The sequence below is a fragment of the Pristis pectinata genome, chromosome 9 (assembly GCF_009764475.1).
Source record: "Pristis pectinata isolate sPriPec2 chromosome 9, sPriPec2.1.pri, whole genome shotgun sequence".
Taxonomy (NCBI): Eukaryota; Metazoa; Chordata; class Chondrichthyes; order Rhinopristiformes; family Pristidae; genus Pristis; species Pristis pectinata.
Window position 1 is genome coordinate 15,851,337 of NC_067413.1, and position 26,003 is coordinate 15,877,339.

The window sequence follows — 26,003 nt, forward strand, 5'->3', positions numbered from 1 at the left end:
ATTCTGATTATGAAACAAAGGCACCACAGGCTGGGTGAAGTCTCCCAGTGAAAGTAATGGGCAGAGGCAGAAGCAGCAGAAGAGATAAGGCAGCAGGATGTTGCATCTCATGTGGAAAATGCTGTCAGAAAGCACCTCTGCTGTTACCTCCTCTCATCCCAGACAGGGCAAGTTCAACATCATTCTGGACTTAGAATTCATTAAGATTAGGATATAGGGAGAAGAAACAGCGACTTCTGCTGAGGACTGATCACTCAGGATGAGACAGGGGAAGATCAGAAGGGATACTGAAAGAGGTGGGGGTGGGGAAGATAAGGTCAAAAGAAAGTGAAAGGGGAAAAAGAGTATTAGACTTCAAGAGCTGTTTGAGCAGCATAGCTGCCTCACACCTCCAACAACCCAGGTTTACTCCTGACCTCAGTACTGTGTGTGGAGTTGGTATGCTCTCCCTGTAACTGCATGGGGTTTCTCCAGGTACACTAGTTTCTTCCCACATCTCAAGACATTCAGGTTAGGTTAATTGTACACTGTAAAATTTCCCCTAGTGTCCAGCTGAGTGCTAGAATTTTGGAGGAGTTGTTGGGTGTATCAGGGGAATATAATGGGATTAGTGTAGCATTCATGTGCTTAACAGTTGGCTTGGACCCAGGGGGCCAAAGGACCCATTTCATGCTTTATAACTATGACTAAGTTTGTCATCTTTGACTTCTGAAAGCAAAAAGATCCTTCTAAGCTAGGTTTTACAGTTATGACAATAAGATAAACTGTTCCTACTTGAATAGCAGTTCACATTGTGGCAAATGTAGTTTGAGGACAGTGAACATTAGACAAGATTTCAAGTCTGCAGAACATGAAAGTAAATATTTCATCTGCTGAAGGAATGAGAGTTTGGTTGGGGTAAAGAACATTACTTAAGTTGAAACAATCAGTTCAGAAATGTGTATTTTTAAGCTTAAACTTCAGCTGAAACAGAACACAGTATAACAATATTTGCTCCCAAGAGGGAAAATTAGTATTGGTTTATTATTGTCACTTGCACCGAGGTACAGTGAAAAACTTGTCTTGCATACCATTTGTACAGATCAATTCATTACGCAGTGCATTGAGGTAGTACAGGGTAAAAACAATAATAGAATACAGAGTAAAGTGTCACAGCTACAGGGAAGTGCATTGCAGGTAGACAGTAAGGTGCAAGGTCATAACAAGGTAGACTGTGAAGTCAAGAGTCCATCTCATCGTATAAGGGAACCATTCGGGATAGAAGCTGTCCTTAAGCCTGGTGGTATGTGCCCTCAGGCTCCTGTATCTTCTGTCTGATGAAAGAGGGGAGAAGAGAGAATGACCCAGGTGGATGGGGTCTTTGATTACGCTGGCTGCTTCACCAAGGCAGAGAGAGGGACAGAGTCCATGGAGGGGAAGCTGGTTTCCGTGATATGCTGGGCTGTGTCCACAACTCTCTGCAGTTTCTTGCGGTCCTGGGCAGAGCAGTAGCCATACCAAGCCGTGATGCATCCAGATAGGATGCCTTCTATGGTGCATCGATAAAAGTTGGTGAGTGTCAAAGGGGACATGCCAAATTTCTTTAGCCTCTTGAGGAAGCAGAGGCTCTGGTGAGCTTTCTTGGCTGTGGTGTCTACGTGGTTGGACCAGGACAGGCTATTGGAGATGTTCACTCCTAGGAACCTGAAGTTCTCAACCCTCTCGACCTCACCACCATTGATGCAGACAGGTGCATGTACACCACCCCCTTTCCTGAAGTCAATGATCAGCTCTTTTGTTTTGCTGACATTGAGGGAAAGGTTGTTGTCATGACACCATGTCATTAAGCTCTCTCTTTCCTGTACTGAAAATGCATTTCAAAATGGTGTGCTCATTGATCCCTTTCTGATTGTAACCGCTAAGCATTTTGTTGATGAATTCACAAATCACGTGCACTCTGGGCCAGGTGCAGAGCAAAAGGAATACTATTTTTGCTTAAGTTACTCAATGAAAATGGAAGATTTTGCCCAAGAGGGTCAGCACAGTATACACCCCTATACCACCAGCTTTTCACTTTTCCCCCTACCTTCATCACTGCTCTTGGTCCCCATTTTGTACCCAACCCCTGTCCCACTCCTCCAAATCACCTGAGTCTCCTTCAATGGTCTCCATTCTTGTTCTACCTCTTGCTAATCTGCTATATTCATTTACACATTCCTTTCTCCCATTTTCTCCTTCACAACTTCAATAAACTTAATCATACCACGTCCTTTTTCTAATTAGTGATATTTTTTCTTCCCCAACTTTGTTCGTCCTTAAACTGTTCACTTGCAGCATCTCACAAATAAAACTGACATTAACCAAATCAAATAAAACAGTCATTAAACAAAACATTTAACTTTACCTAATCTTACCTAAGGGAATCTCCAACTTGTTCACTGTTGTCAATTTTACCTGCTTTCTTTCACTTTTCTGAAACCTGCACCATTCACTTTTATTTCATTTAAATGTCTTCTGCTTGGCATTTACCCAAAGAGTTTCATTTATAAAACACAAAGGGAAAATCTAAGTCCACACAGGCAGCCACAGAGAAAACAGTGTTTTAACCTGAAGTTTTCCATTTAAGTACATTAAATGATTAATAATTCAGCATACTTTAGACTATGGTGTTCACTTTTATACTGGATTTACAGCACCAGAAACTTAAAATGGAAGGAATGCAATTTCACTGTTTAAACAACTGATTTTGTAATTTTAATTTACTATCTTACATACCTCCACTTGCACAATTCAAAAGTTCCCAAAATTGCATCTTTCACTGTAGAATATAAATCGACTTTTCAGGGAATTCAAGCCTGCCCATTATGCTGTTATCAAATACAATCCTCTCCTGATTAGAACTCCACCATGTTTTAGAAACATTGCAACTGAAAGACAGATCAAAACATGCCCCAGTATGATAGCAACATTTTTCCAAGCTTAATCAATTCCTTCATAGTGAGTAATCTGCAGAAGTAATTTTGTTTGGCATTTAGATACTGTTTTGATTAAATAGTACTAACTTTATCAGAAATAAAGAAAACCTATTAATTACACTGCTATTGCATATCAATATATTTAAATTCAAATGTTAATATGGACTAAATATTTTCTAATTTATAATCAACACACCCACATAGATCAGGTAGGGAATTAAAGAACAAAACTTTGAAAAGTTGTCTTCAACACAGTAGAATCTTTAACTTGCTAAAAGAACCAGCACAACCTGTTCATTTTTTCAGGGTGCCCTTTTGTCAAAATAGGCAATGTAAGCCAGATTTGCTTTTTTTGTGTTAATTATACACTAATAAATCCACACAAATAGATGTCCATTTATTTTCATGCAAACAAAATACATTGTGTACATTCAGCAAGCTAACTAGACAGTGATTGATGCCTGGATGGTAAGGGTTATTAACTTCATGGTTCGGGGTTGATCGAGAGATATGGTTTTAGATGGAAAGAACACTTGCCTGGCTATGGATAGAAGATTAACAAGATAAGATGGCAATGTCCAGAAACAAAATAACAATGGAGACACAAGAGGCTGCAGATGCTGGAATCTGGAGCAAAAATCAAGCTGCCAGACGAACTCAGCGGGTCAGGCAGCATCTGTGGAGAGAAATAGACAGACGACATTTCAAGTCAAGAACTTTCATTTGGACTGAAAGAGTAGAAGGGAGATAGCCAGTATTAAGAGGTGAGGGGGAGGGGTGACGAAAGAGCTGGTAAGTGATACGTGGATCCGTGTGGAGGGGTTGAATGGCAGATGGAGACTAGTGGGGGAGTAAAGGGAAGGGTGGATCTTGCGAGGTGATAGATGGAGATGAAGACTACAGAATATGGAATCTGATAAGAAAGGAAAGGATGGATGGTGGGCAGATTAGAACAGTGGGGGGGGGGGGGGGGGGGGGGCGGGTGGTTAGGATAAGGGACCCAGTGGGAGGACTGTGTGGCTGGGCAGATGTATGGGGGGGAATGAGAAAGAAACTGGGGATGGGAAGGGTTGTCAAGAAGGGCGTGTGTGGCAGAAAAGGACAGAAGAGGTGTAGCTTACACGAAATTGGAGAATTCACTGTTCATGCTGTTGGGTTAAAGACTACCGAGGCACAATATGAGGTGCTGTTTTTCTAGTTTGTGTTTGGTCTCCACTGCAAGGGTGAGGCCAATGATAGACAGGTTGGTGTGGGAATGGCAAAGGGAATTAAAAGGGCAACCAGGAGCTCTAGATAGCCATCACATACAGAGCGCAGATGATAGGTAAAGTGGTCGCCTAGTCTGCACTTGGTCTCACCGATGTAGAGGAGACCACAGTGAGAGAACCAAATAAAATAGACGAGGTTAGACGAGGTGCATGTGATTCTGTCTCACCTGGAAGAGATGTTTAGGTCCCTGAATGGAGGCGAGGGAAGAGGTGTAGGGACAGGTGTTGCAGCGCCTACCACTGCAGAGGAAAATGCCAGGGGATGGGAGAACCAGGGAATCAGAGGCAGTCCTTGTGGAAAGCAGAAAGGGGTGAGGAGGGGAAGACATGACTGGTGGTGACAAAATAACAGTGCCTTTTTGGAAGCACTTTGGATGACTTAGACATCCAAGTCACTCACTTGCTGGACACTAATTCGGCCCTTATAGCTTTCAGGTGCTTCATCAGCCATTGCAGCAGTCTGCAGTGTGCTGCAGCAATAACAGAGCAAATTTAGGGGCAGAAGAACACAAGATATTTGTTTTTAAATTTCAACTATACTCTTGCCGATAACACCTGGACAAAGCAAAATACTTGACAATCTTGAGCAGTGTGGCATTATCACAGGACATTGCAGTGCGGGAACAGGCCCTTCAGCCCACCACGTCTGTGCCAACCTTGATGTCAATCTAAACTAATCCCATCTGCCTGCACGTGGACTGTATCCCTCTATTCCCTGCCCATGTGCATGTCTAAATAACTTAAGCGTTGCAATTGTATTTGCTTCTACCTCCCCTGGCAGCACGTTCCAGGAACCTACCACTCTCTGTGCAAAAAAAAACTTTCCTCTTCTCACCCTAAACCTATGCCCTCTAGTATCTGACATTTCCACTCTGGGGAAGTGACTGACTATCTATGCATCTCATAATTTTATATCCTTCTATCAGGTCACCCCTCAACATCTGGCCCTCTAGTAAAAACAATCCAAGATCCAAGGTTCTCACTTTGGCACAGAGTGGGAACCAATGGTTCATTCAGCAAAATCTATTCTGTAAATCATGCTAAACACTCAAGCCACCAAAGGGCAGGATCCTATCATGAGCAGAAACTGAGGCACTCATCAGCAGTACCCACTGCATTCATCAATACAAACCATTTTCTGATGGAAAAATCAACCCAAACCTTCTTCCAGATATTTCCAACAACAACGAGATCATTTCAAGAAAGGAATGCAAATTTCTCAGTAATCATCAAACAGCTTTGGTAGAGTTGGGTCTGAGAACATGTTCCGCTCCTGAGTGAAATGATTCCAACCACATCTAAATCCCCAAGGAGATGCTGTTCTGGTTGCGGACTGAAATACTCTGAAGAAACTCAACACCAGGCCAAATCATGAACCCACTGGAAGCCATTGTTTGTACCACCATCCTGAAAACCAATAAGGGGGAATCCATTTGCCCAATCACTAAACTCTACCTTCTCAAAGAGCCCAAGAGAAAACACCAAACAAGAATCTTTCATCCCCAGAAACAGGCTCCTGATGTCTATTCTGTAAGAGAAACCATAAGTCGATGGCACACTGACCAGCTATCACTAGGATTGACAAGGACCTGGGTAATCAGCTGATCATCAGCAAGATGGTGCCAGAGTGTGGCAACTCGTTGCAAGCTGCTCTCTACAGATCTACTCAATTCTAATAAAGTTCAAGTTTTGGCTCACATGCTCCTGTTGCTTAGTTCAATAGCAAGGCTGAGGCAAAGCTCACACTCTGAGCACAGATACTGAATTGGTTTCATTTGTTCTCGCTTGTACTAATTATGGAGGTTGGCATCAGTCACTGTCATCATCACTGGCGCCCCAACAGACAAACAACTCCAAAAGCTACGCAGAAACAACCAAAAAGCTGGTGGTCCAACATGGGTAAGGAAAGATCTGAGATCAGAGTACACTATTCTCGCTGCAATCATAGTTGTGGATCCACCAACCAAACGGGTTTGGTTCACAAATCACGATTGGTTCAATTTGAATGAACTGCTATTGCTTGGACGACTTTAAACGATATTCAGGTTTTGTTTCATCTCTCCACATCTATCTAGCAATGCTGATAATTGCACACTATTAATATATTTCCATTGCACGCAGTTAACGTTGTTTACAGATGCAATGCATAATTTTTTATAAAAGATATTTTAATATGAATTATGTTTCAGATTTTATAGTATTTCTGGATCAGTATTGTGCATGGAAACAGGTTGGTAGAGAATCAATAATGACTTAACATGGCCTTTGACACAAGCCATGTCTGCATACTGTAAATCAATGAGGTTAGGTTGAGAATATGAAAGACCATCCATACTTTGGGAGCACCTCTCAGCTGATGCAGAGCGTTATGACAAAATTCACTTCTGCCCCCTTTTCGTCAGCACAGCCTTCAAACAACAGAGGAAAAGTGTGTTCAAAGACCAATCCTCAAACCAAGTACTAACCTCACAGTCTACTTAAAGGCAGTGATCCTTACCCACCAGTGTGCTTCACAGACATAGACAACTACAGTAGAACCTCAACACACCGGATAAGCACCGCCAATACTGAATCCATAAAACCAACAGCAGGATAGATGAACCAATCTGGGTGTTCTTTCCGCAACCAACATTCCCATCAAGGGACTGTTCATTTTCATCCAGCTCAGGTCACATCACCCACAAGCCTGACACCAGACTCCCAAAACCAGCACTTTACTTAAGACTTCTTCATTCCAGGGCAAAGCACCACATCAGGAACATTCTCAAATCCTACTTGGAAAAAATGTAACATCCTCTCTGACTCATGAGAATCTCAAGTTCATGACCAGTCAAAATGGAAGCTAGCATACAAGGCAGCACAGAGAAACAAATTTCCGTGATGAGGGCATGCAGAGGCTAAGTCCAAACAACAGAAGGAACATGCATCATTCCAACCAACCCACCTATCACGTCAGCACTGCTAGCCACCTTAAACGCACAGGAGATAGAATTATGCTCAACCCAAGGGACCGCCAAGGAAAAGATTAATATTTCAGAAGGTGAATATATATTAATGCTTTAAAAGAAAATGCTATATAAAAGTGTTTTAGCTCCCAATCTCCTACCATCTACCTTGATTGAGATTAATTAGTTTCTGTATATTGGTCATTCTACTATCTGATCATACAAAACAAAAACTTTCATAATTTCAATTTGTCTGATATGCAACATGTGCCAACTGCCTGCAAGCTGTACTGTAATTTTTCTGAACTTAAACTATGAATTTATTCAGGTTTTTAGTGTTTCTGGGAAACACCAGATTTACAGAAGGCTGTTACAGTATTTTAACCAAAGGTTCATATGTACAGGCTGTACATAAGTCAGGCGTTCGTAAGCTGGAGGACACCTGTAACTGGAACCAAACAGCTTAGCCCAGCATAGCACCAGTAAACCTCCTTGCTAGTAGGATAATCTTATTGATTCACCCTCACAGCCACAGAGTTAACCCAGCAACTACTCAGCCCTCAATGCTGTATCAGATGGAAAGAAATATCTTGATACCTGTATGCCACATGATATGCACTATGATTAAAAACCCATTTTAATGTAGACTTTAAAACCTTGTATATTTAGATGCTAATCCTGACTGTGCTACAGTTATGTTTCAATAATGAAAACAATTAATTGTTATGTTTGCACTTCTAACTCAAACCACTTGCATATCTGGGATTTACAAAAAAATCTTAAACAAAAATAGTTTGTATAAAAGATCTAAATTGAGCAAGGTAATACAGCATTTAGCCAACAGACTGAAGGATAGTTTTAATTCAAAATGTATCAATTTAACTTATCTCAATTAGGGATAGCACTTCTAATGTTCAAATTTAATCTGAATGTCTGCACAATGGAGAGGAAGTGGCCGAAGTCTACCATACTTCCCTGCTAGAAAGAGAACTTGAATGATCCGTTATATTCTTTATAACAAAATTGTCTGCCAACAGAAATAACTTTCTCAACTTTAAGTGTCCACCAATTCATAGTTAACAAAAACCTGCAGCAGAGCAAAGGTCATCACCTTCAAAAGGTGGAAAAAGAATTAAAACACGGCTGTTTGAAGGGCAGGAAAGAAAGAAGTGATTTGACTCACTAACGCCTTTTTAAAAAGAAAAAATTACCAATATTTCACATGCTATATTTAAAACAGTCCGCATTCTGCCTTGTTTATACTGAAATGTAACAGCATTATTTTGGAGACAATGATTTGAGGCTCCTTCAGAAATCTGTCAATATTTAATTTTGCTGCATAAGTAACCAGTTAACCACTGTCATTTCAAAGTGTCTTGTTAGCATGAACGCTTTATTCTTACCAGATCTTTATTTTGATAATCTTCTGAAATAGCTTTCAAATACAAGTTGTTCAAGCACAAAAATTACAAAGGTTGTCAGTGTTTCAGCAATTAGGTATCAACTATTGAGGAAAAATAGCCCTCAAACCAATCAAGTTGCATGTTCTGCTGAACTTCAATTTGATCCCACCACCAGTGACAGGAAGATGATTCCAATGCAGTGATTAAAATGCTCTCAAGCACAAAACTTTTGGAAGAATAAAATCTATGCATAGACTCCTAGATCAAATAGTACAAAAATATGCATGCACCACAATTACTTCTATCAATTCCAACAACACCATCAAATGTTCATCACAAATATTACCATGTAATTATGCAGTCAAAAAAAGTCAATTTAGCAGTTGGTGTTCCCTTTAGTTCTCTGGCTCGGCTTTATGGTTTGCTGGCAAAGGAGAATTGATTATTTCATAATAACCATAACAAACCCTGTTAATGATGGAGGGGGAGGGATGAGGCCTATTGCATAAATTTAGTGAAATATTCTTGAAATGATCACAGGGTTTATAAGGAAAGTTTCACCATACCCAATCATGGCACCAATCATTTCAAATTGACACACAAAAATCACTACTTCACAGTAAACTTCAATACAAGCTTCCATTATGCACAAGTATTATGGAACTGTCAACTCCATAATCTCCACTTTGATGGTTAACCCTCTGGATGGACCGGGGACTGTTGCAAGCCACTTTCTTAATTAGCAAAACAGTACATGTATTAGGATGAAATAGGAAATCTGTCACACTCGCTCTAGGACTTAAAGCAGCAATATGTTACTCGAGGATATTTTTTTCCACTTAGGCTGGCATTACACAGGTAAGGCAGTTTTCATTATGTATCGTTAGCTGCCCTGAGCTGTTAAACGTCAAACACTAACTGGACTCACAACCAGACGAAGTAGCAATAACAGGTTCCATCCCACGAAATGAATAAGTAAACATGTTTTCTTGGAAAACTGGGCAGGATCCATTGTCATTATCTCACCCCAAATGTTACAATGGCAGATTTATTGAATTTAATCTCTTATATCACCAGATTGCATATCAAGTAACACAAAACACATCTATGTGAAAATCTGAAATAATGACAGAAAATGCTGGAAACTCTCAGCAGGTGAGGCAGGATCTGTGGAAAGAGTCAACCTTTCACTAAAAGAGCCTTCCACAGATAATGCTTGACCTGCTGAGTGTTTCCAGTATTTTCTGTTTTTAACACACCCACATATTATTTATTTTTGTGCTAACTTTGATAAGATTCTGGATTCAAGTCATGCATTAGGAGTCACTTGCTGCTTAATTAGCACAAGGCTAGAGGGGAAAAAAAAATTGATGCAACCCCCACCCCCCACCCATGACATACAGATTCAAATAAACTTTAAAAATCAGGATCCTGAACTTTACTCAGGAAGTTACAGAATTGGAACTATTTAAATATCACAAACTGCAAAGCAGTACAGCTATAATTAAGAACAATCATCATTAACAACAAATAGACATGTTCTGGTTGCAAAGGTCTCTGGACTAATTCTTGTGAAGGCAAATTTAACACCAACTTCCATCTTAAATTTGTTTTGGCAGCAGATTTGGGTGGGAGGGGGGTGGTGCATTGGGTGGTATCTTATATCCAAGTACACACTATAGTTTTAGGTATACAGGTGAGCCCTGTGTTACACCCTTTCAGGTAACCCAAATTCATCCTTACAGAATTCACATAACACTATCCAAAAAAGTTGAGATATGAAATAAAATTTGCTCTCATGGAATTTGTGGAAAAATACGTCAACACAAAATGTATTTTCGTTTTCAACTTGCGTTTTCTGACACAGGAGTAAATGACTCAGCTTTGCATTGCATTAAATCACAATAGGGACCATATACTAGGAATGCAACCGTGCCCTTAGCCCCTCCCCCACTCTGTAACACGGGGGTTTCCTGCATTTATTTCAATAAATTCAGCACACTTGACTTCAAAAGTAAATAAAACAATCCAAGCTTTTCCATATTCAAAAAGCAATTATGGCACAGAGTCATATGGATCTACAAATCTGGAACAAGCCTTTTCCACTATTTAATAAAGATCACAGCTGATCCGATTGCAACTTCAACATGGCTCTCCTGTTTACCCATGCTAACTTGTTATCCTTAAATGATTTATCTACCTCTACCTTAAAAAAAATTCTAAGACTACCTCTCTAGCTCTAAACTCTTTCATTAAAGAAAATGTTCTCTCCACATTCAGTCAAGATCCCTCAGCATTTCATATATTCCCACTCACTCCCCTGAATTCCAGCAGATGCAAAACCTAGTCTATCAAACCTTTCCTCATAAACAAATCATTGTTACATTGCCAAACTGTTAATGAGGCGCCACAATGAGTCAGAGAGTAATACAGCACAGATACAGGCCCTTCAGCCCAACAAGTCCATGCCGACCACATTGCTCACCCAGCTATTCTTATTTCCTGCATTCAGCCCATATCCCTCCAAGCCCTGCCCCTCCGTGTACCTATCCAAGTGCTTCTTAAATGATATTATTGTACCTGCCTCAACCACTTCCACTGGCAGCTCATTCCATATACTCACCAGCCTCTGCACGAAAAAGTTGCCCCTCAGGTCTCCTTTAAATCTTTCCCCTCTCACCCTAAATCTCTGCCCCCCACTTTTGGACTCACCTAACCTGGGAAAAAGATTGTTACCATCCACCTTTATCTATTCCCCTCATGATTTTATAAACCTCTAAGGTCACCCCTCATTCTCTTACGCTCCAAGAAATAAAGACCTAGCCTGGCCAATCTCTCCCTATAACTCAGGCCTTCTAGTCCTGGCAACATCCTCATAAATTGTTTCTGCACTCTTTCCAGTTTAATCACATTTTTCCTATAACAGGATGACCAAAATTGTACACTGTACTCTAAGTGCGGCCTCACCAGCGACTTATAAAACTGCAACATAATGTCCCAACTCCTATACTCAATGCCTTGACTGGTGAAGGGCAGGGTGCTAAATGCCTTTTTCATCACCGTCTACCTGTGATGCCGCTTTCAATGAACTATGCACTTGTACTCCCAGGTCCCTCTGTTCCATTACATTCCCCAGTGCCCTACCATTCATAGTACCTATGTTTGGTTTGACTTTCCAAAATGCATCACCTCACACGTACAGTGGCATGCAAAAGTCTGGGCACCCCTGGTCAAAATTCGTTACTGTGAATAGCGAGTAAGATGACCTGATTTCCAAAAGGCATAAAGTTAAAGACGACACATTTCTTTAATATTTTAAACAAGGTTACTTTTTTATTTCCATCTTTCACGATTTCAAAATAACAAAAAAAAGGAAAAGGGCCCGAAGCAAAAGTTTAGGCACCCTGTATGGTCAGTACTTAGTAACACACCCTTTGGCAAGTATCACAGCTTGTAAACGCTTTCTGCAGCCAGCTAGAGTCTTTCAATTCTTGTTTGGGGGATTTTTGCCCATTCTTCCTGGCAAAAGGCTTCTAGTTCTGTGAGATTCTTGGGCCATCTTGCATGCACTGCTCTTTTGAGGTTTATCCACAGATTTTCGATGATGTTTAAGTCGGGGGACTGTGAGGACCATGGCAAAACCTTCAATTTGTGCCTCGAGGTAGTCCATTATGGATTTTGAGGTGTGTTTCGGATTGTTATCCTGTTGTAGAAGCCATCCTGAGCTTTTTTTTACAGATGGTGTGATGTTTACTTCCAGAATGTGCTGGTATTTAATTGAATTCATTCTTCCCTCTCCCAGTGAAATGTTCCCCATACCACTGGCTGCAACACAAACCCAAAGCATGATCAATCCACCCCCGTGCTTAACAGTTGAAGAGGTGTTCTTTTCATGAAATTCTGCACCCTTTTTTCTCCAAACATACCTTTGCTCATTGCGGCCAAAAAGTTCTATTTTAACTTCATCAGTCCACAGGACTCATTTCCAAAATGCATCAGGCTTTTTTAGATGTTCCTTTGCAAACTTCTGACGCTGAATTTTGTGGTGAGGATGCAGGAAAGGTCATCTTCTGATGACTCTTCCATGAAGGTCATATTTGTGCAGGTGTCGCTACACAGTAGAACAGTGCACCACCACTCCAGAGTCTGCTAAATCTTCCTGAAGGTCTTTTGCGGTCAAACAGGAGTTTTGATTTGCGTTTCTAGCAATTCTATGAGCAGTTTTCTCGGAAAGTTTTCTTGGTCTTTGTTACGGACTCGATGAACGTCCCTTTAAGATAGAGTCAGTAGTGTGTGGTGGGCTTACATCAACCACAGATAAGGGATGTAATGACATTGTTGAAGACGTCAGAGAGAGACAGAGACACAGAGAGAGAGAGAGAGAGAGAGAGAGACACAGAGAGAGAGAGAGAGAGACAGAGAGAGAGAGAGAGACACAGAGAGACACAGAGAGAGAGAGAGAGAGAGAGAGACACAGAGAGAGAGAGAGAGAGAGAGAGACACAGAGAGAGAGAGAGAGAGAGAGACACAGAGAGAGAGAGAGAGAGAGAGAGAGACACAGAGAGAGAGAGAGAGAGAGAGAGAGAGAGAGAGAGAGAGAGAGAGAGAGAGAGAGACCTGCTAGTTTCTCTATCGATGGATGAGAAACAATAACTGTGTCTGTCACTGTAATCCACATATGGAAATTGGAAGTAATTCGGTGTTCACTTTGTTGCTGACCCATAGAGGGAAAAAGGTATGTGTGTGGACGGCCACGATTCGGATGCTTTTCAGGGTGAGGAAGTCACTACCGAGTAAATGCTGAGGTGTCGTTTGGGTTCCATCATGGAACATTTGGATTTTGTAATTACTCTCTATGTACTCTCTACAGCTACGTTTTATCTTCAGACAATGGTGGTTGTTGAAGAAGCCTTTGCTCATGTTTCACCTTATGGCTTGCTGAACTGAACTTTAAGAACCATTCCTGGACTTGGAGTTTGGGACTTTGCCACACACACACACACACACAAAAGAGTTTAGTTTTTGGGGTTAATGTTCAAGGTTTAACATTTTTATTTCTAACATACTAACATTTTTACTTTTATTTTTCTTATTATCATAAGTAGTTATTAATAAAGTAATTTCTAAACACCAAATCATGACTCAGTGTGTTTCTTTTGTTGCTGGTTCGTAACATCTTCCAGACCTCAACTTGACCTCCACTGTTCCTGTTAACTGCCATTTCTTAATTACATTATGAACCGAGGAAATGGCTACCTGAAAATGCTTTTCTATCTTCTTTTAGCCTTCTCCTACTTTATTTTAATTTTCAGAGTGCTAGGCAGCTGCTTAGAGAAGCCCATGGCTGCTGATTGTTGGGACAAGGTTTAAGGAGTCAGGGTATTTATAAAGCTTTGAAATTTGCATCACCTGGCCTTTCCTAATGATGACTGTGAACAAGCCATAGCCCTAACAAGCTAATGAAGGTCTGAGACCTTGGTAAAAGTTAGCTGAGAGCTCATATCTCTTGGGGTGCCCAAACTTTTGCATGGTGCTCCTTTCCTTTTTTCACTCTAAAATTGTACAAAACAAAAATAATACACTAATCTTGCTTAAAATGTTGAAAAGAATGTTTCATCTTTAATTTTACGACTTTTGGAGATCAGTTCATCATCTACTCACTTAACTATTCAGAGTAACAGAAATTTTGACCAGGGGTGCCTAAACTTTTGCATGCCACTGTATTTGTGTGCAAATCCATTTGACGCTCCTTGGCCCACTTCCCTAGCTGATCAAGGTCCCCCCGTAATCTACGATAACCTTCGTTTCACGTCATCCACAAAATTACCGATCAAGCCTTGTGCACTCGCATCCAAATCATTTATAGAAATAGCAAACAACAAGAGTCCCAACACCAACTCCTGCGGCACACCACTAGTTTCTATTCCGAGAAACAATCTTCAACCACCACCCTCTGCTTCCTACCTCTGAGGCAATTTTGAATCCATCTAACTAGCTCTCCCTGGATTTCATGGGCCCCAACCTTCCAGACCAGCCTACCATGCGGGACCTTGACAAAAGCCTTGCTGAAGTCCAAACAGACAACGTCCACTGCCCTATCCTCATCTACTTTTTTGGTTTCTTCAAAAAAAAACTCCAAAGATTCATCAAGCACGACTTTCCACAAAGCCATGCTGACACCTCCTAATCAGACTTTGTCTATCCAAATGCTGTTAGATCCTGTCCCTCAGAATTCCATCCAATAACTTCCCCACTATTGACGTCAGGCTGTCGTTCCCTGGCTTGTCCTTGCTACCTTTCTTTCTTAAATAACAGAACAATATTAGCCACATTCCAGTCTTTGGGAACTCCGCCAGTGGTTAACAATGAAGCAAATATAAGAGCCTCCACATTTTCTTCTCTAGCCTCCCACAGAGTTCAAGGATGCATTTAGAACCATAAACATAGAAAAACTACAACACAATTCAGGCCCTTCGGCCCACAAAGCTGTGCTGAACATGTCCCTACCCTAGAAATTACTAGGCTTACCCATAGCCCTCTATTTTACTCAGCTCCATGTACCTATCTAACAGTCTCTTGAAAGACCCTATCGTATCAGCCTCAGCCACCGGTTCCGGCAGCCCATTCCACGCACTCACCACTCTGAGTAAAAAACTTACCCCTGACATCTCCTCTATACCTACTCCCCAGCACCTTAAACCTATGTCCCCTTGTGGCCACCATTTCAGCCCTGGGGAAAAGCCTCTGACTATCTACCCTATCAATACCTCTCATCATCTTATATACCTCTATCAGGTCCCCCCTCATCCTCCGTCACTCCAAGGAGAAAAGGCCGAGTTCCCTCAACCTACTTTCATCAGGCATGCTCCGCATTCCAGGCAGCATCCAAGTATATCTCCTCTGCACCCTTTCTATGGCTTCCACATCCTTCTTGCAGTGAGGCGACCAGAACTGAGCACAGTACTCCAAGTGGGGTCTGATCAGGGACCTATATAGCTGCAACAATACCTCTCGGCTCCTAAATTCAATTCCCCGATTGATGAAGGACAATACACCATATGCCTTCTTAACCGTAGAGTCAACCTGTGCAGCCGCTTTGAGCGTCCTATGGACTCGGACCCCAAGATCCCTCTGATCCTCCACACTGCCAAGAGTCCTACCATTAAGACTATATTCCGCCAACATATTTGACCTACCAAAATGAACCACCTCACACTTATCTGGGTTGAACTGCATCTGCCACTTCTCAGCCCAACTTTGCATCCTATCTATGTCCCTCTGTAACCTCTGACAGCCCTCCAAACTATCCACAACACCCCCAACCTTTGTGTCATCCACAAACTTACTAACCCACCCCTCCACTTCCTCATCCAGGTCATTTATAAAAATCACAAAGAGTAAGGGTCCCAGTACAGATCCCCGAGGTACACCACTGGTCACTGACCTCCATGCAGAATAAGACCCTTCAACAACCATTCTTTGCCTTCTGTGGGCCAGCCAGTTCTGAATCCACACCACAATGCCCCCTTGGATCCCATGCCTCCTTACTTTCTCAACAAGCCTTGCATGGGGTACCTTATCAAACGCTTTAGTGAAAACCATATACACTACATCTACTGCTCTCCCTTCATTGATGCGTTTAGTCACATCCTCAAAAAATTCAATCAGGCTCGTGAGGCAGGACCTGCCCTTGACAAAGCCATGCTGACTATTCCTAATCATCTTATACCTTTCCAAATGTTCATAAATCCTGCCTCTCAGGATCTTTTCCATTAGCTTACCAACCACTGAGGTGAGACTCACCGGTCTATAATTCCCTGGGCTATCCCTACTCCCTTTTTTGAATAAGGGAACAACATCCGCAACCCTCCAATCTTCCAGAACCTCTCCCTTCTCCATCGACGATGGAGAAATCATCATCAGAGGCTCTGCAATCTCTTCCCTTGCCTCCCACAGCAGCCTGGGGTACATCTCATCTGGTCCCGGCGACTTATCCAACTTGATGCTTTCCGAAAGTTTCAGCACTTCCTCTTTCCTAATATCCACATGCTCAAGCTTTTCAGCTCACTGCAAGTCCCCACTACAATCACCAAGATCTTTCTCCGTAGTGAATACTGACGTAAAGTATTCATTAAGTACCTCCGTCATTTCTTCTGGATCCATACACACTTTCCCACTGCTGCACTTGATAGGCCCTATTCTTTCGCATCTTATCCCCTTGCTCTTCACATACTTGTAGAATGCCTTGGAGTTTTCCTTAATCCTGCCCGCCAAGGCCTGCTCATGTCCCCTTCTGCCTCTCTTAATCTCCTTCTTAAGCTCCTTCCTGTCAGCCTTATACTCTTCCAGATCTCTAACATTACCTAGCTCTCTGTACCTTTAATAAGCTTTTCTTTTCCTTTTGACTAGATTTATTATAGCCTTTGTACACCACGGTTCCTGTAGCCTCTCGTGACTCCTGTCTCATTGGAACATGTCTATGCAGAACTCCACACAAATATCCCCTGAACATTTGCCACATATCTTCCGTACTTTTCCCTGAGAACATCTGTTCCCAATCTAATCTTCCAATTTCCTGCTTGAGAGCCTCGTAATTCCCTTTACTCCAAGTAAACGCCTTTCTAGTCTGTCTGTTCCTATCTCTCTCCAGTGCTAATGTAAAGGAGATAGAATTATGATCACTATCACCAAAATGTTCACCCACTGAGAGATCTGACACCTGACAAGGTTCATTTCCCAATACGAAATCAAAGCCCCTCCTCTTGTAGGCCTATCTACATATTGTGTCAAGAATCCTTCCTGAACACACTTAAACTCCTCCCCATCTAAACCCCTCACTGTCTGGAGATGCCAATCGATGTTTGGGAAATTAAAATCCCCCGTCACAACAACTCTTATTCTCACACCTTTCTAGAATCTGCTTCCCTATCTGCTCCTCGATATCCCTGTTACTATTGGGCGGCCTATAAAAAACATCCAGTAAAGTAATTGACCCTTTCCTGTTCCTCCACCCAAAGAGACTCCATAGACAGCCCCTCCACGACGTCCACCTTTTCCGCAGCTGTGACACTATCTCTGATCAACAGTGCCACTCTCCCACGTCTTTTACCTCCCTCCCTGTCCTTTCTGAAACATCTAAAACCCGGCACTTAAAGCAACCATTCCAGTCCCTGAGCCATCCAAGTCTCTGTAATGGCCACCACATCATAGCTCTGAGTATTGATCCAAGCTCTAAGCTCATCCGCCTTGTTCACAATACTCCTTGCGTTAAAATAGACACATCTCAAACCTGTCTGAACACGTCCCTTCTCTATCACCTGCCTATCATACCTACTACTAGCTTTCTGGGGATTTATCCACCTTAATGCATTGTAAGGCTGCAAATAACTCCTCCCTGGTAATATGAATGTCCTCCAAAACATCTTCACTTGTTTTCCTCATCTCTTGAGCAACCACAATTTTCTCCTCAGTAAAGACTGAGGAGAAATGCTTGTTAAAAATCCCACTCATCTTCTGCGGCTCGAGACATTGGCAGCCCTTCCAATTTCTAAGGGAACCTACTCCCTCCCGATCCACACTTTTATTCTATATATAGCTATAGAACCTCTTGGGGTTTTCCTTAACTGCTAGATCCATCTCATACCCTCTCTTTGCCCTCCTGATTTCCACCAAATGTATTCTTAATCTTTTTATAGTCTTCAAGGCATTTACTTATCACCGACCTCCTAAACCCAACGTATGCTTCCTTCTTTTTCTCGACCAATGCCTCAATATCTCTAATCAGCCAAGGTTCCCTAAACTTGCCAGGTTTACCCTTCACCTGAACAGGAACATGCTGCTCCTGGACTCTTGATATCTCACTCTTAAAAGCCTCCCACTTACTATTCATTCCCTTCCCTTCAAACAGGCTCACTCAATTGACCTCAGCTAGATCCTGCCTAATTCTCCCAAAATTAGCCCTGCTCCAGTTTAAGACTCTAACCTGTGGACCCGTCCCATCACTATATTAAAACCAATACAATTATGGTCACCAGAGCCAAAGTGCTCCCTGACTGCTTTAGTTACTTGCCCTGCCTTGTTCCCTAAGAGAAAGTGCAGTGTTGCACCCTCCCAAGTAGGGCCCTGGGCACATTTCACAAATTCTATCCTGTCCAAGCCCCTTGACACCCTGTGACACTCCAAGTCCAGTCAATTAAAGTCTCCCACTAATACAACCCTATTATTCTTACAGCTATGAGCAATTTCTCTACACACCTGCTCAAGGTCCTCCTGACTTGGAGGGGGGGGGGGGGGGGGGAAGGATGTCTATAATACAGTCCCACTAGAGTAACCCTCCCCTTCTTGTTTCTAAGTTCTACCCATATGGCCTCACTGGATGATCCCTCAAGAATGTCATCTGCAAGTACTGCTGTTATGTCCTCCCTTATCAAAAAGGCAACACCCCCTCCTTGCTTACCTGTACCTCTGTCCTGCCTGTAGCATCTGTATTCTGGAATATTGAGTTGCCAGCCCTGCCCTTCTCTGAGCCACGTTTCTGTTATGGCTATAATATCCCAGTCCTCACAGCCAATCCACATTCTGAGCTCGTCCACCTTACCTGTTAAACCTCGTGCATTGAAATAAATGCAGTTCAACTGAGTATTCCTTTCCCTGCCTTCACTGTGCCCCCAGCTATACTGGTTACTAAACTTGCTCTCGCAGGCTACTGCTTTATCCCATGACTTGCTCCTGCTCAGAGTCCCACCTGCCTGCCAATCTAGTTTAAACCCTCCCATATAGCACAAGCAAATTTCCTTGCAAGGACATTGGTCTGGGGTTTCAAATATTTAGAATCTCTATAAGTATATCATAGCCAAATTTTGCTATCAATACAAAGACAGATGAGAAAAAAAGCTGCAATGGGATAAAGATTCATTAAGCAAGTGGGCAAAAATTTAAATGGGATATGATGTAGGGAAATGCAAGTTTACTACTCTTTGGTAGAATAAAAGGATATTATTTAAATGGAGATTGAGAACAGAATGCTGTGGTACAGAAAGAACTGAGTTCCTCCTACATGAAACAAAATTAGCTATAGAAGTAATGACAAAGGCAAATGGAATGCTGGCCTTTATTGCTAGGCAAATCATGCACAAAACAACAATTCTGTACCAAGAAATCTTGCTCCAAATGCATAGTGCTTTGACGAGACATCTGGAGTATCGTGCACCTTATTTAAGGTGTGATAAGCTTGCATTGGAGCCAGTTCATTGGGTTGATTCCTGGGATGAAGGGGTTTTCTTATCAGGAAACGTTCTATTAAGTTGGATTTGCACTTATGGGTAATTAGATGGTCTTATTGAAACATATGGATTCTGAGGGAAATGGACATGTTAGATGTCATAAGAATACTTGCCCTCATGGGGAAATAGCAAACCAGGGAGTCATTTACATTAAAAGGTCACCCATTTAAGATGGAAATAAGCAGCAATTTCCTCTCTTAGAGTACCTTGATTCTTCAGAATTCTCTGCCCACTCTGTTGAGCTCGAATGAATGAATTTATTCAAGGCTGATCTAGGTTTTTGGATGAGAAAAGAATGAACATAAAGTTACGAGGAAGATAAAGAAAACTGCAGCTAATGACAAGATCAGTTCAGCAAAGATGTCATTGAATGGCAGAGCCGGCTTGAGAGGACCATGACCTACTCCTCCTTATTTCTTACATCCTCTTTTTTAGGGTTATACAAAGAAAAACTGATTGTCCTCCAAGTATGGAGAAGAATGAAATATATACCAGTTTATATAGTTAACTGTGCACTTAGCTCTTTTAAGATAAAAACATTCTTCCATTTTCAGCCCTATGCCTCAGTTTACAAGTGTATTTTCATATTTAGCTAGAAAACAAAGTGGAATATCACTTTTTTGGTTCCAATGAATGAGCAAGTTCACTCTTAAAATACCTCATTTTCACTATTACTTAAATAAATGTGTAATTATGATGGCTGTCAGCAATGTTGAGCTAAATATTCAATGTAAAAATCCAATAATGGCCTCAACCACCAATATTTCCCGTTATCTGAGTAATTCAAGAGGATGGCACAGTGACACAGCTAATAGAGCTGCTTTCTCACAGCTGCAGCATCCAGGGTTCAATCCGAACTTCTAATGTTATTTGTGTGGAATTTGCATGTTCACCCTTTTACTGCATGGCTTTCCATCAGATGATCTGGTTTCCTTCCACATCCCAGAAAAAATGTGGATTTGTAACTTAATTGCCTATAATATGTAGGTGAGTGATAAAATATGGGGGAGTTGATAGGAACGTGTGGAAAGTATAAGATGAAATTAGTGAAAATGGGTACTGGATGGCAGGCAAGGACTCAATTGGCCAAAGATCCTGTTTCCATGCTGTGTGACTCTAAGAAAATAATACAGTAAATTCTCCTTCATCTGGTATTTTTGCATTTGGAATTCTCATGCAACTGACAAAAATTCTGAAAATATGTAGCAATTTCATTATCATTTTTCAAAATGCAAAATAAGTGCGAGAAGACATTTTAGTTTATTTATGTTAAATACACAAGGACAATGCTGTTGAAGGCTGATTAGCAGCAACATTCTCTTTGAAGACTTAGCACTTCATTTGATGGAGCGTACACTCATTTGAATTATTTTTGCTGCATTTTACATTAATACTATTTAGCCTTGAAGTAGAGAATTAGTGTGAAATTGTTGTTTAAACAGGTAAGCGGATGGCATAGTTCAGCAATTTATTATAATGTTTATGCATAGAATAGCAGTGCGTAATGTACAGTAATTATAATGCAACTGGCACCCGCCATTCCCCATGGATTCCAGATGGCTGTGAGTATACACAAAAAGAGTAGGCCACTAGACCTTTCAAATCTGCCCCACCATTTAATATGATTTAATACACCATTTAATATTTAGCTGATGTATGCTGGCTTCAACTTCTCTTCTGTAACATTTCTCCATAAGTCTGTTTTATAATGCATTTGGTTTTTATTTTACCCATTGACCATGCGCACTTGTATCCTTCTGTGGAGAAACTGAGAATTATACTGCACAACATACTTCAACAATCCACTATTGTGCAGTACCACAATAAACCATCCTGTGCAGTTCCCATCTGCAAGAATATCGACCAGGAAGTTTACAATAAAAACAGGTGATCCAATGACATTTTAGAAAAATTCAAATTAACATGCACATGGTTAAAGTAAAATAATTTAAATAGATGTGCAAATTGCCGCAAGATGAGCTTCAAAGTTGAGTTTATTGTCATATGCACAAGTACATGTATGCACAGGTGCAATGAAAAAAAAACTTACTTGCAACAGCATCACAGACATATCATATAAGCAACATTCACGGGAAAAACATAAATTAACCATAAATTATACAGAGTTTTTGCGAGAAAGAACACAATAAGAACCAAAAAAAAATTCCATTGTAGTGCAAAATGGAAAAAGTGGTTGTAGTGTAGATCTACTGAGGTAGTGATTAGGGTTTTTCCCAGTTGGATATCAAATGGTTGAAGGGAAGTAGCCTGGTGGTGGGGAACTTCAGGCTTCTGTACCTCCTGCCCGATGGTAACTGCGAGAAGATGGCAAGCTGCAGATGATGGGGATCTTTAATGATAGATGTTACCTTCCTGAGGCAGCACCTCATGTAGATACTACCAATGGTGGGGAGGGATGTGCCCGTAATGTATAGGTCAGAGTCCACTGCTCTCTGCAGTTTCATATATTCCTGCGTACTTGAATTTCTGTACCAGCCCATGATGCAATCAGTCAGGATACTTTCAACAGATCATATATACTATCTCCCTCAGTTCGACTACTATCAAAATCTTCACACATACCTGTTACATTTAGACTTAAATATGGATTATATTGCATTCCTGGCCAGCCACACTCATCCTACCTTCTATATACGCATCCCATTGTTAGTTGATTCTGTTAGCAATTCCCTTTTCTCAAGTAGTTGTCATCACCACTCTCTACTAAAGAAAAAAAAATTATTAGACACTCCTTCCTTCGAGAGCATATTTGCTGATCTATACCACAAGGCCTAAAATTCTGGAATTCAATTTAAACATCTCTATCATTCTTTATACCTTTAGGATGCTCTATTGTCTCCCTCTGTTTCCTTATAGGATGAGATGGACTATGACCTCACGATCTACCTTGTTATGACCTTGCACCTTATTGCACTGCACTTTCTCTGTAGCTGTGACACTTTACTCTGTACTGTTATTGTTTTTATCTGTACTACCTCAATGTAACTGCACTGTGTAATGAATTGTCCTGTACAATCAGTATGCAAGACAAGTTTTTCACTGTACCTCAGTACAAGTGACAATAATAAACCAATACTTTGACCAAGGTTCATTAACTTCTCTTCTATCACCATGGTGTGAAATTTTGCTTGATGACACTTCTTAATTCCTTAAAATACTTGGTTCCACTGAAAGTACTATGTAAGAATACATGCTGCAGTCACTGCCAATTTTTTTTTACTACAAGTATCAATATGCAAGCAAAATGACCAATATATTAAATTCAAAAGTATAGTGTCAAAATAATTTATCACTGTTGGTTGCCAGTATCCAGTTCCTCTACAACATTAAGTTTATGCTCAAAATTTGATCAGAAGTCTCATACATTAAAATACCACATTCTGCACCACTCATGACTCAATAATACCTCAATATCCTTTTTAATTAATACAATTGTATGTTGCATTACCATTAAAAACAAACTGATTCCAATGGGCATTTTATTATTTAGCCACATAACAGAAAATCAAAGTTCCAAATTTCACCTTTCCATTTGACGAGTAAACCAATTTCAGTTGAGATTCCCATTCAAATAGTTGCTCCATTCTCTTTTGGATCTTGCCATTGAAATTGCCTCTGCCGGTCAGTGCATTTCAGAGCACATTTGTTAAATGCTCCCTCAGCATCTATACTCTACAGCAATGCTGCGTATTTCTCCTTTAATTCCACTCACTTTATCAAATCTGAAGTGCTGTTGCAGTAATGGGAATGAACACGAGCCCAAGCTATGGAAAAACAAAATACTGCAAGTGCTAGAAATCGGAAATAAAAACAGGAAATGCTGGACACAGCAAGTGAAGCAGTATCTACAGAGAAAAACAAGAGTTAATGATTCAGATCCATGACTATTCTTGGGTAGAAACTATGGATCTATGTGGGATACATGAAACAATCCTCATTTCAGTCCTACTAAGTTCCCCTCCTCACTTCTTTTGCTGATACACTGATGACCACATTAATGCTACTTCCGGCTTTTGCAAAGAACTTCAAAAGTTTCATCACCTTGACTTTTTCACATCCCTGACTCTTTTTTTGACCTCTCCCCATTTCAGGAGACCATTACACACAGACTACTATTTTGATTACAACTCCTCTCATCCAGCTTCCTTAAGGAATCTATTGCATTCTCCCAGTTTCTCTGCTAAACCTATGCTGATAACGCTTTCAACACCAGTGCTCCTGAAATGTCTTTTTTCCTTAGCTGTGTCTTCCCCTCCACCGCACATGACAACTGTATCTGTTCCATTCTCTGCCCTTCTATTCTCCCCTCATTTTCTCCCACCCAGAGCAAAGATAGCGTCCCTCTTCCACTCCATGTTCAATGGATCATGATATGCCACCACCAGGCCCATTTACCTCTCTCCTCCAACATTTTACAAGAACCAGAGAAACAGGACTGCGGATGCTGGAACCTAGATAAAAAAACACTATGATGCTGGAGGAACTCAGCAGGCCAGGCAGCATCTGTGGAGAAAAGCAAGCGGTCAATGGTTTGAGTCAGGACCCTTCTTCAGGACTGAAGATAGGAAAAGGGGAAACTCAAATATAGGAGGGAAAAATCAGAGCAGTGATAGGTGGACAAAAGAGGGAAGTTAAAAGAACCATTCCCTCCACAACTCTCTATTCCACGTTTTCATCTTCACCAATACTACTCCCACCCAACTGCAGGAGATGCAACACTTATCTATTTAACTCTTCCCTTCCCACAATCTGGGGATCCAACACTTCTTCCAGATGAAGTGAAGATTCACTTTCACTTCTTCCAATTTAGTGTTCTGTATTCAGTGCTCACATTATGGTCTGCTCTCCAATGGAGCAATCAAATGCATTTAAGTGACTGCTTTACAAAACACCTCCACTCAGTTCACAGCGATGATCTGAGCTTCCAGTTGCCTGCCATTTTAATTCTCCTTCTCACACCGGCCTCTCTGCCCTTAGACTCTTCAGACTGTTCCAAAACCCAATATAAGTTTGACGAACAGCATCTCATCTTCCACCTAAGCATGTTATTGGGACTCAAAGTCAACAATTTCAGAAAACCACTCAGCTTATGTCAGAATTGGTCAGCAAGATCACCAATATGTTACATTGTTTTAAAAACACTGTTTTTCCTTTCTCACAGACATTCCCTGACTAGTTGTGCTTTCCCAACATTCTCTTCTACTTCAAATCTCCAACAACTACAGTGTTCTCTGTCATACTTCCTGCATTTTTTTTCCCTTCTCTCCTGTTCTCAAAATCTCCTTCTATCAACTCCTCCATACTACTTCTTTGGGCAAATATTGCTGTGGCTATGGAGGGAAAAGTAGATCAGGTAAAGACAGAATGAAGTCAACCAGCCAGAAAACCTTCTACCACAACCTGGTAGTTTCATGGTCAACATGACTGATAAGATATTTTTACTCTGGATTATTAACTGAATTTAAATTCTCCTGAACTGTCATGGGATTTGAATTCATGCCTCTGGATCACGAGTTGAGACCACAAAAGCACTTACTTCAGTAATGTAAGAACAGAGAAACATATACACGAGGCCAACAGACTCTTCTAGACTGCCCTGCCTAGCTGATCTTCTACCTCAGCGCCATTTTCCTGCCCTATCCCAATTTCCTTTGAGTCCCTAAAATCTACCAATCTCTGTTTTGAATGAATACAATGACCGAGATCTCTTAGCCCTCCGGGGTAGAGAACTGCAAAAGATTCACTACTTCTGAGCAAATAAACTTCTCATTTAAGTCCTCAACAGCCTGCCCTTTGCTGTGAGACTGTGACCGTGGTCCTTGACCCCTCAGTAAGCAAGTATAGCTAGTAATTAGGAAGACTAATGGAACGTTGGCATCTATTTCAAGGGGTATTTGGTAAAGGCAAAGTTTTGATGCAAATTTACAAAGCATTGGTAAGATCACGTCCGAGTACTGCACATGGTTTTGGGTTCCATATTTAAGGAAGGATTTATTTGCATTGCAGGCAGTGCTAAATAGGTTCAACAGATAGATTCCTGGGATAAAGTGGTTGACATAAAAAAAATCGAGTAAGTTGGATCTATAATTAGAGTTTGAGAAGAATGAGCTGAACTTATTCAAACATACAA

At 41.1% G+C, this 26,003-nt stretch overlaps 1 protein-coding gene across 3 annotated transcripts in view; it reads right to left on the bottom strand.

Moving 5' to 3' along the window:
* The window catches only part of ptk2aa (protein tyrosine kinase 2aa), a 373,012-nt gene that overhangs the window by 320,976 nt on the left and 26,033 nt on the right, over positions 1 to 26,003 (bottom strand). The window contains exon 1 of one of the 3 annotated variants that reach the window (XM_052023869.1): positions 2,755 to 2,879. The exons of the other annotated variants lie outside the window; for them this stretch is intronic. Within the exon in view, the coding sequence (XP_051879829.1) occupies positions 2,755 to 2,791 (37 nt within the window). The 5' untranslated portion in view covers positions 2,792 to 2,879. Of the gene's footprint in view, positions 1 to 2,754; positions 2,880 to 26,003 lie in introns of those variants that run through there. 3 annotated transcript variants of the gene reach the window in all.